We start from the raw sequence: 10,798 nt of genomic DNA on the forward strand, positions 1-10,798 counted from the left end.
CCTGCTGAAGGAACCGGCAGGTTTCACTTTGCCGCGTTTCTCGGACGATGAGAAGTCGATGACGTGAGACGCCGGAGCCGACGACGATATCGGCTTTGGCGATAGCGCCACCGCCGTGCCGTCGGGTCTGTACTTCCTGGGCCGTCCACGCTTCTTCTTCATCGGCCCGCCGGAAAGACCCACCATCGCCGCCGTAGGATTCTGCGGCGGATGAGCGGCGGAGATGGGAGGGGGGTTTGAGCTCTCTGACCTCGGGGCTATGCGGAAATCCGACGGCGCGTCGGATCCCACCACCGTGACTCCGCCGCCGCCTCCGGTGGTTGTCTTGACGACTTCTCCGGTAGACTCCATATCTAAAGCCATTATTTTTTTCTTTTTTTTTAGATTTAAAAAACCTTGTGGATTACGTAGATTCAGTTTTCTGTAACCAAAGCTAAAATCATTCAACCCAGAAAATAAAAACTTCAGAAAAACAGACCACAACCAGAACTAGGAGAAGAGAAAGAAGAAAAAAATCAACTCAAAAATAAAAAAAAACGAAATCAAAATAACAGAATTTTTTTTAAAAAAAAATAACAAGGCTTTGGAAGAAAAATATTTCTCAGAACAGAGCTTGGAAATTAGGAAGAAAATGGGAAAATTTTTGGTGAAGAAACTGATGGAAATTAGATTTATTTATGCTGTGTGAATAAGATAGAAAAATATAGAAACAAAATTTTTGAATTTGAAATTGGAAACATTAAAAAATATATTTTCTGTATATATTTAGCTAATTTCCATCCTACTTTTCCCCCACTATTATTTTAATATTGAAGAAATAAAATATTATAAAGAGAAATGTATTTAATAGGAGGTTATAATATCTCTCACCATATATTTTCATTTTAAAATATATAGAAATTCGTGTTTTTTAAGCTGGAATCCTATGGGAGAAATATTTAAATAAAAGAAATAAATAATAAAACATATTGTACAAAATTGAAAGTAGGTATACTAATTTCTTTTCTTTGGATTTTTAAAAAAGACAAGAAAGTTGGCCTTGCATGTAAATATTATTCTTTTTTCTTGCCGTGATTATCATTGTTATTTATATATTATTATAAACTTCCTTTTTTGTATTTTAATGTTTAGAGTAAAGGACAAGTAAAATTAGGATGCTAATATGATGAATAATAAATTACGCTAAATATGATTTTAATTTCGGTAAGAAAATTCGGGCATGACAATAACATGGGACCAGCCAAACTTATAAACCTTCATACATGCATTTTTAAAATATTTTCCCACGTACAAATTAATAAAAATTAATAAATATGCCAAAATAAAATCTCCACTTCAAATGAATATAATCTCAACTTGTCTTTTCTTTTTCTCTCTCCGCCGATGAAAACAAATCGAGCCCGGTATTTCCACCGTAAAATCATTACTAAATATTTTATATTTTCGCATAAAAATGTCTACCGACTATAATTTTGTAAAATATAAAAAATGTAATCAATATATTTTCCCTTGACAAGCACATAAATATTATGAATATTAAATTTGATGACAATAAAATCTAGATTGTATTTTTTTTTTAAACTTTGCAACATGTATCCCAATCCTCAAAATCTTCAGAATCTGTCGGAGGTTGCGGAATGTTTCCGTCAACAAAGCCAAACTTCTTCCGGGATTTGAGCGCTTGTCGGATGTTGATTGCCCACTCATCGTAATTGTCGCCACGCAATAAGGGTTGAGACAGAATCAGACCCGGGTTATCGCTCGGCGTAAGATCATACGGCGAGATCGTGCGACGCGGAATCGGAGCATTGTCGCGAGCATTCATCGGGGGAGTCGAGGTCGAAGGGTTCGTCGGTTCGGGGTTCGAAGTCGTGTGTGGTTCTGTTTCGGTGGACATTGAGACGTCGGAGATTGAAAACTAGAATTGTGGTGGTTGAAGCTCTGATACCATGTCACGTACCAAGCTCAAGAATGTGAAAATATGCGGCTCTCATTAACAGAGCACCTTGTGCCCAATATATACACGAAGCAATTGGTTTTAACCTAACCTATAAAACAGGAAACAGAAGATATATATAACAACTTCCCATACTTGTGGGATACGTAGTAATCTATCCCAATACAACATCACTACTTTTGTTGTAGAGTGAAAACCAGTGAGATCTAAGGGGCCAATCAATGGTTCCGAAAATAATATTACACGGATTATGAATTTAATCCGTAAGGTATTTCCTCTAAACAATGAAATCTTTTCTTGTATTTAATCATGTATCAGTTAATCTCATGTTATTGATATAAATCCATTATTTTGCATGTTATTATATTTGTATATTACAATTTTTTTTAACCAAAGGTTCGATCTACTTTTTGAAAATTAGCAAAATAATTTAAGTTGCAGAAAATGGAAGTAATCATTATCATAAAATTATTTAAATACAATTAATTTCGGGACCACAAAGCATTGATCCGGAAATGAAAGCTCCTAATTTGCCCCAAAAATATATAAATTTTAATTAAATAAATCGTTGTTTAGATAAGAACGAACCATTTATTAAATATTTTGTTAATTATCTAATTTAATTTCGGACATTAAAATAATTTATTTTGAAATAATTTAATTATGGTGATATGCTCGGTGTGAATTTCCTCACAACTTTATTTTGTTTCTCTTATTTTTTAAATTTTCACTGTTTTGGGCATTTATATATGAAAAGAATGCACTAGAATATGGAATTCACATGAATTTTATATTATTTTAATTTCTCATTTATAATTGTGGTCGGTATTCTGACCTAACTTTTTCCCGATACAGCTCATGGGAAAACATAAATCTGTATAAAAAAAAGGGATATATTAATTACGGACAAGCCATATTTTCATAAATATATATAGGTATTAATTTAATCTTTATTTATATTTATAAATACCACTAGATTTAAATTTTAAATGACAAAATGTGATCTTGGGGGAAGAAAGAAAATAGCCATGTGCTACTTTCTTCTCCAATCAGCATATTATTTTTTTATACAAAAATGATATATAATCTATTTATTTGTTATTTCACAGGTTTTCGGGGTTAAAATTAACAAAATTTGAAAGTTAATTAATATTAGTTGTTAATTTGGTTTATTATGTGGTTATCAAATCACGATTATATTTTATTCGTTGAACCAAATCTGCATTTTCATAGTAATTTTACTAGGAAATAATTAAATGTGAATAAATAAAAAATTAGAAATGGGTTCTTTTAGTTGAGACCGATAAGAATAAAAATAGCATCTCTATTTTTTTTTATTTGAGTATAATAATTTTTATTCTATTTGAGTCATTGAATTTAAAATATTTAGACTAATATATTTGAATACGACGTGTTATATATTAAATTTTATTTATTATTTAATGTTTTAAAATATATTTGTTTCTCAAATATAAAATTTATTTAAGAAAAAAAAAACAACTAGCAAAATAAAAGATGGGTGCAGATATTGCGTGGTCTTTTGTGTACAACTTTCATTGGTTAACTTAATTAAGACTGCTTAAAAAATCTTATCATGACAATTTGACAGTATTTGCAATACTCCATCATGTGAACCTTTTAATAAGATTAGAAAATTCTTGGCGTGCCTTCATATTAAAATATAAAATTTCATGTAATTTCAAATTACAAAAAGTGAATAATTTCTTTATTATAAACTTACAATAATATGGTGTTTTCCTGCAAATTAGGTTATCCAATAGTCACCCAATTTTTTCTATCATCAACATATATATGTATGTTTTTCCCATATGTTTTTATTTTTCTCCGAATTTGAAATCAGTAGTAATGATTGTGAGGATTTTATATATATACCGTATATATATATCACACCCAAATATAATATATACATTTGCGGATAGAGATGGGCCCAGCTATTACATTTGGGGCCTGGGAAAGCCCATGATACTACATGGGACTTTAATGTGACCGTTGCGTGCCAAAAAAATACATTAATAATGTGTGACTTGCCCTATCCGAATCCTCGTGCTTTCTCGTCAAGGGTGAAGCCAGGATAAAAGGGGGCTGACGCAAGGGGAGAAAAAAATGGCGGCTCACTCTCTCTGCAAGTTTTCTTCTGCGAATCCGATGATCTTTCAAATGAATTCCATCTCTATACAAAATCAATCATCTTCTATGTGCTGCTTCCCTTCAAGAAACCCACCGAAAGCCTTGACGAATCCATGGTTGGGCGTCGATTCTTCCCTCTCTCTCAGCTCCTCAATCACCGCATTGACAGTCCATTCGCGCTCGCGCCGCCGTATTTCCTCGGCTGTTGTGTCCAGCTTGCCTACCGTGTAAATTTCCCGACTTCATTTGATTTTGATAAGTTTTGGGTTCCATGGTCTTCTCGGCTAAATTTCAATTTAGGGTTTTTGGGGTTTCTCCAGGAAGCCGGATAGCGTGGGTTCTGATGCAAAAGTGCCAAAGTAAGCGTTTTTCGATTAATTTGTAGGATTGAAGTTCTTGCTCTTGGTTTGAAGTTTCTGGGTGTTTTTTTAGGGCTTTAAAATTGCTGTGTTTTGTTTTAATTGATGCCCAATTTAGATGGTCGTGGAGAGCGATTAAGGCATTTGCCATGGCAGAGCTCGAGGCCAGGAAGCTCAGGTACCCAACTACTGGGACTGAAGCTCTTCTTATGGGGATTTTGGTTGAAGGTACTTTATTTTCGGCAAACTCTGATATTATACTTGAAAAAAATCCAGTCCAGTTAGATCATGTAATGTGTGTGTCATATCTAAATGGTTGGATCTCATCATTGACAAACGTACAATATTGTATTTCTTCCTACTATTGTGTCTGAAATTGAATTGACTTAAGCCACATCATGTCTAGATGATACGGTTATGATATCTTTTGGAACCTTGAAATCCTGGTTTAGCAGCCATTGAGAACCTTTAAATTTGGAGTTACCTCAATGATTAGAATATCACTTTAAAAATTACTGGAATTTTATGTGTTTTCCTCCAGATAATGGTCTATAATTCTGCCATAGCAAAATGAAGATTATGCATATCACTGGTGGAAAACGGAGACGATATGCCTTTTTCCAAATTTCCGCGATAATAGTGTGTTCTAGTGCTTTTAAAAGTAGAATTAGTTTTCTGCCATGAAAGTATGAGTTAAAATTCAGCAGTATCAGATTGTAAACGTGAGCTTGGAGCTATAATTTACTATGTTCCATGCAGTGGGGTTGGGCTTAAATTTTTGTGTGATAAAGCAACCATAGCGTATGTTAATTGCTCTCATCATCTGTTGAATGATCTGAATGTGGATCCTGAACTGAAGAACATCTTAAAACAATGGCTGGTTACGAGAATGCATGCTTGTTTTCATGCTATAAGTACAGACTACCAGATCTCATGCTCGAGCATCATGTGTTTGTGTCTGGGTGATAAGAAAGTATGTTCCGTTTTATATTGTGTCCAAGGATATCGCTGAGGATCTTCTAGTTGACTTGATACTGGGCTGATATAGTTTAATCTCATGGACAGGGACTAGTTTTACTTCAAAGTATTTGCGGGCCAACGGTATTATGCTTCTTAATGTGCGTGAAGAAACAGTCAAGTTACTAGGGAAGTCTGACAGGTATTGCTTCAGCCCTGAGCATCCTCCATTAACTGAAGATGCTCAAAGAACACTTGACTGGGCTGTCAATCAAAAGATAAAATCAGGTGCATTTTCATCTCAATCTTTTTCTGTTATAACCGAGTCTTATCTACTTCGAACTGAAGCTAGTGGTGGTAAATATTTTTTTGAGAGTCTCACTTTAAGGCTTGATTAAGTGATGAAGCTTATATTATTCCAGATGTTGCTTAGTTGACAGTTAGCTCACTGAGAAGCTTTGGCTTTCTACATCGATTCTTGCCTTCAAATGGCATAGTAGTACACTCGCTATTTTATGACTATCCCAATTTCCTTTCATATATGTATTGAACTCTGGCATATATGCATGTATGTTGATACGGAAATTCTTGAGATGCATGCTTGAATTTAAGACTAAATCTTAAGCATCCTTGTTTTGGTGCCCTTTGTTGCAGGCGGTAACGGGGAGATTACAACTACGCACATACTGCTTGGGATCTGGTCTGAAGCTGAATCGCCAGGTCACAAGATATTGGCAAATCTTGGGTTCAATGATGAAAAATCTAAAGAGCTAGAATCCTTTATTTCTGAACCTGGATATCTAGATGAATAGGAGGACTGCCTTCCTTGACACTTATCTTCACCATTGATGCTATTTTTATTTTCAAATGAAAATCCTCAATTCATAAATGCGGGTGTGATTTTCTTATGCTTACATCATGATTGATTCTTAAATTTGTTAAATGCAAGATATCAAGCTATTTCCTTTCTTTGTTCCCTTTTTTCATTTATTAAGGGTAGCTATCATTTCTTTGTTGTGGTGTCTCCTTCTCCATTCTAACCCTTTGCATGACACTTTACCTCGGCGTAAACTGATTTTTCCAAGATATGATAAGGTTTGCGGTGCAACCTTTTGTTATTGCCTCGAAGATTTTTGTGCATACAGGTACATAGAAAATTTTCATTAATGCTGGGGCAATGGAAGTTGTGTGTGTTATCAAGTTAATATCATATATTTGAAACTCATCTCCATCTTGAGAAAAACCACCATGTTCTTGAATCCTAAGCTTTTCCCGGTTATCCTGCCGGTTTTGATTTACGTTAATTTTCTTCCCTCAGGCTCTAATTTGGTTTAGAAGAGAAGTGATTTCTCGAGGTAATGCTATTATTACATATCTATGAAGTTCAAAGGCTGTTGTTTTCTAGCTTTCAAGATTTCAATAAACTAAGATTTTCACTTTCTAGGTTTATCTTGTATCTGCCGGTACCGGGCTTTGTGATGTTTCCTCTTCCTCTGTATTGCAGGTAAGGATCTGTGCCTTTGCAGCTTCTTTCTTCCAATCTATCCTTGCAGCAAATACCAACAATATTGCAAGACAGACCGAAATTCCAACCAAGAAACCAAACAAGAAACCTCCAAGCCCTTTTTTAGCTTTGAATGCCAAAAATGCTCCTAAAGGCAACGCCAAGAGATAAAACCCACCAAGATTAGCATACATTCCAAGCGATGGTCTTGCTGTTCCACGCACAATCTCTCCACAAACCACTAAAGGGAAGTTCACAACTTCAATCACTGCCATTATCAGCATCATCTTCTTCACTCCATTCAAGATCTCCGAGTTATGGCTATACAAAGATCCCCAAACACCTCTAGCTCCTATCATAACAAAAGCTCCAATGCAGCCAGAGAGCACACCCATTGCTAGTGAAGTATATGCTGCTCTATAAGCGGCCTTTGGATGATTTGCCCCGAGCTCGTTGGCCACACGGGTTGAAGCACATGTGCCGAGGGAGAGCATTATGGCATACAGCAGGTAATCGAAGTTTAGGACAATGACTAAGACTGACACGGCTTGAACTGGGTTTGGCAGCCTACCGGTTAGCATGACCAAGATTTCATAACACCACCACTCAAGGCAGACGGTGAGACAACATGGTCCACAGAGCTTGATTAGCTTGAACCAGTCTTGGGCACTTTGGTCCCACCACCCTCCTTCCTTCGATCTGGTCTCTTCAGAGTGCTCAAACACCAAGACATATCCTGTTAGAAGAATCACCACTACAAGATCGGTTATCCAGACAGCCATTGCAACTCCTTCAATTCCCTTTGCTCTGGAAAGCAACACGTTAACGGGCACATGAAGGATGGTTCCTGCTGCTGTGCTGAACATTATAGGGAGCGTTATGCCTTGTGCGCTTAGGTAGGCTTTAAGGGGGCAAAGCACTGATAGGACTGGTAGATCAGGAATGAGATAGAGAAGATACTTCTTTGCAGTGAAAGAAATATCTTCTCGTTGGCCAAAACAGATGAGAATTTTATGAACGTTGAGCCATAAGGAAGAAATTGGGACTGACACCAGTAGCAACAAGAACATTGCCATGAGAAGGGTTTTGTGGAGAAGCCTAAAGTTCTTTGCTCCAAAAGCCTGGCCACATATCGGCTCCATTGCAGCAGAAAGACCGTACAAAACAGAGAAGCCAGAGACATTTGCAAAGGTAAATCCTAATGAACTCCCGGCAAGTTCTAGCTCGCCTTGTCTTCCAAGAAACACGGTTGTCGTTGTTAGCTTGCCAAACCATATCAGGTTCATAACTATCAACGGTAAAACGATTCTCCTTTGTATCTTTAGCTCAAAGAGAATGTTCTGCATGAAGGACTTTGGACATTCTGGGTAGACTTCCCGGTCTAAAGGCGGCGAGTTCAAGGTTTCATTCACCGGGTCCCTCCTTTTCTCTGGTTTTTCATGTCCTGGTGATGCCACCGAGGTTTCAGCAACTGGAGGTTGTGACATTTTTGTCTGTTGATGACGAGAAAACTCTGCAATATGGGAGAAATGGTGACTACAGACAGGTTGAGAAACCTTGTGTTATGGTTGATTGTCTCATGGACATCATTGGTTCTTCTGCTGGTTAGGATGAGGTTTTTGGCTCTAGAAGAAATGGAGAATTAGGTGGTGAGATGATGAGATTTGATGGAAGGAGGAGGATGAGGTTTATAAGCAAAGTGATTAGTGCGTGTTTTCCGTGAGTTAGTGAGTGGTTTGTTTTGTGTGAAGGAGTTTGCATAGGCTACTTTTGTAACGTCAAGTAGTGGCAAAACTGCTTTATGGTGGTCTTCTTAGTGCATTGGTGATATTGAATGCATTACTCCATTGCCATATATAAAGCTATACACGCATGTATACATACATGCATATATAAATATGTGTCTATACTTCTTTGCATCAATACTTCCGGAATGTGAAAAAAACAACTAGAGTTCGGTGTGTATATATATATATAAATATTGTGTGCGCTTTCTAGACCTAGAAGGATATTTTATGAAATATCAAGTCTATATCTAAGTAAATTCATGGTGGAGGAGGAATATGTCTGTATATATTAATATATATATATATATATATATATGTGTGTGTGTGTGCGTCTATCATTGTGTTTGATAGGTTTCAATTTTCAGGAATATTGAATGTTTTTTTAATTTATCTCTTAACATTTTTTATTTGTTTAATGTTATATATCCCGTGGATTGATTGGTGATTTAGTCATTTAGTGAGTGGATGATACGATAGGGCTGGGCATTTCAACCCGTTATCCGTGGGTAAACGGATACCCGGTCTCGTGGGTACCCGAAAAACGGGTACTCGACATCTAACCAAGACGAAAACGAATATTAAAAACTAGAATACCCGTCATACGGGTACGAGTTCGAGTTTTATATATTGAAATAACAGGTATCCGTGGGTACCCGCATATATATTAAAATTACAAAATTAACCTTATATTTTTAATATAATTTCTAAAATACTTAGGTTATTTTTACTTTCCTTTAGGATTATATATTGGATTTTCAAGTTTTGATAGATTCAACTTCAAATTATTGTGTATATTTTAAAATATTTCTAGGATTCTATGTATATTATTATATGTTAAGAATTTTTAAACCTAAAAATATATTTTTGGAATAAAATATGTATATTTTTATTGATTATTTGGTTTAATTTTATATTGTTTAATATTTTTTATACGGGTACGGGTATTCGTGGGTACCTGTCTTTTAGTTATGGGTACCCGTTGGACGGGTACCCGGATATTATGAGATAGAGACAGAGATAGCATTTCTCTGAAACCCGCGAAGACGAAAACGAAGACGTGTATTTCCAAAAACGCGGATATCCGACCCGTGTCCACCCCTATGATACGACTCCTAGAGTAGATAAGAACAACATGATTAGCAGAAAAAAAAATTAACAAAAAAACTTTAATATAAACAAATATAAAAGAAGAAAGGGAATTAAAAGTTGGGAGCAATAATTGATTGGGTCCAATTTCTCCTTTTAATGTTCAATTATTGCTTTTGAAAATAAATATTAAGATTTCTTGATATATATATATATATATATATATATAAAAGAAAAAATGACACTTTAAAACATTAAATATTAACTAAAAATGTATAAGAAAAATAAATGATTGGATATCAAAAGAGAAAATGAAAATAAAAAAGCTTTATCTTTTTATACCCTTTCTTAAAGTAAATAATACTTAGAGTTTTTTATGGTAAAAAATATTTGAAAATTTAAAATATTATCATTGTGTATTGTCTGCTTCTATTTTTTTAAACTTTCTTTTGTTTTTCCTCAAAAGAAATTATGGATAGCTACGCTTTCGGTAATTGTATTTTTGTTCCCTGTATATATATGTATATTATTAGGGATAATTTCATTTAAAACTCTGTACTTTTCTCTCGTTTCAATTTAAACCCTATACTTTTTTTTTATCCAAAAAAATATTGTACTTTTAAAAATTGTCAATTAAAACTCTATACTTTTAAAAATTGGCAAATAAAACCCTGAACGAAAAACAATATTATTTAATGCTGACATGGCATCCTAGTCATCTGCCACATCATCAATCCATAATATTTAATAATATTAATTAATAAAAAATAAAAATAAAATAATAAAAATAAAAATAAAATTTTAAAAATTATATATATTCATAAAAATTATACACATATATAAACATGTTTATAAAAATTTTAAAATTATATACATATATAAATATATTTATATATACATATATACATATATATACATATGATACATATATATCTATATATGTGTATAATTATTATATGTTTTATATGTATGTGTTATATATGTATTTTTCCCTAAAAAA

At 34.4% G+C, this 10,798-nt stretch overlaps 3 protein-coding genes across 3 annotated transcripts in view; 1 reads left to right on the plus strand and 2 right to left on the minus strand.

The window, feature by feature from the left end:
• LOC104806988 (AT-hook motif nuclear-localized protein 1-like) overlaps positions 1 to 1,596 on the minus strand; it is a 3,303-nt gene extending 1,707 nt beyond the window's left edge. Inside the window, exon 1 of the mRNA XM_019201642.1 lies at positions 8 to 1,596. Coding sequence (XP_019057187.1) covers positions 8 to 363 — 356 coding nt within the window. The 5' untranslated portion in view covers positions 364 to 1,596. The remainder of the gene's footprint in view (positions 1 to 7) is intronic.
• Positions 1,597 to 4,020: 2,424 nt separating this feature from the next.
• LOC104806351 (ATP-dependent Clp protease ATP-binding subunit CLPT2, chloroplastic) lies at positions 4,021 to 6,390 on the plus strand. Its single transcript, XM_010531208.1, has 5 exons — positions 4,021 to 4,332; positions 4,426 to 4,464; positions 4,583 to 4,692; positions 5,530 to 5,709; positions 6,076 to 6,390. Exons 1-5 carry the CDS (start codon positions 4,082 to 4,084, stop codon positions 6,231 to 6,233), a joined length of 738 nt encoding a protein of 245 aa, XP_010529510.1. The 5' UTR covers positions 4,021 to 4,081; the 3' UTR covers positions 6,234 to 6,390.
• A 264-nt stretch (positions 6,391 to 6,654) lies between these two features.
• LOC104806352 (protein DETOXIFICATION 56) lies at positions 6,655 to 8,807 on the minus strand. Its single transcript, XM_010531210.1, has one exon. It carries the CDS (start codon positions 8,410 to 8,412, stop codon positions 6,868 to 6,870), a length of 1,545 nt encoding a protein of 514 aa, XP_010529512.1. The 5' UTR covers positions 8,413 to 8,807; the 3' UTR covers positions 6,655 to 6,867.
• Positions 8,808 to 10,798: the final 1,991 nt, after the last annotated feature.

Source organism: Tarenaya hassleriana, unplaced genomic scaffold (assembly GCF_000463585.1).
Source record: "Tarenaya hassleriana unplaced genomic scaffold, ASM46358v1 Cleome12, whole genome shotgun sequence".
Taxonomy (NCBI): Eukaryota; Viridiplantae; Streptophyta; class Magnoliopsida; order Brassicales; family Cleomaceae; genus Tarenaya; species Tarenaya hassleriana.

Bases quoted from the DNA above. Each gene is read 5' to 3' on its own strand.
- LOC104806351 (XM_010531208.1), top strand. From the start codon at position 4,082: ATGGCGGCTCACTCTCTCTGCAAGTTTTCTTCTGCGAATCCGATGATC. The intron at 4,465-4,582 runs GTAAGCGTTTTT...TGCCCAATTTAG, and splicing joins TCTGATGCAAAAGTGCCAAA to ATGGTCGTGGAGAGCGATTA. The intron at 4,693-5,529 runs GTACTTTATTTT...TCTCATGGACAG, and splicing joins TATGGGGATTTTGGTTGAAG to GGACTAGTTTTACTTCAAAG.
- LOC104806352 (XM_010531210.1), bottom strand. From the start codon at position 8,412: ATGTCACAACCTCCAGTTGCTGAAACCTCGGTGGCATCACCAGGACAT.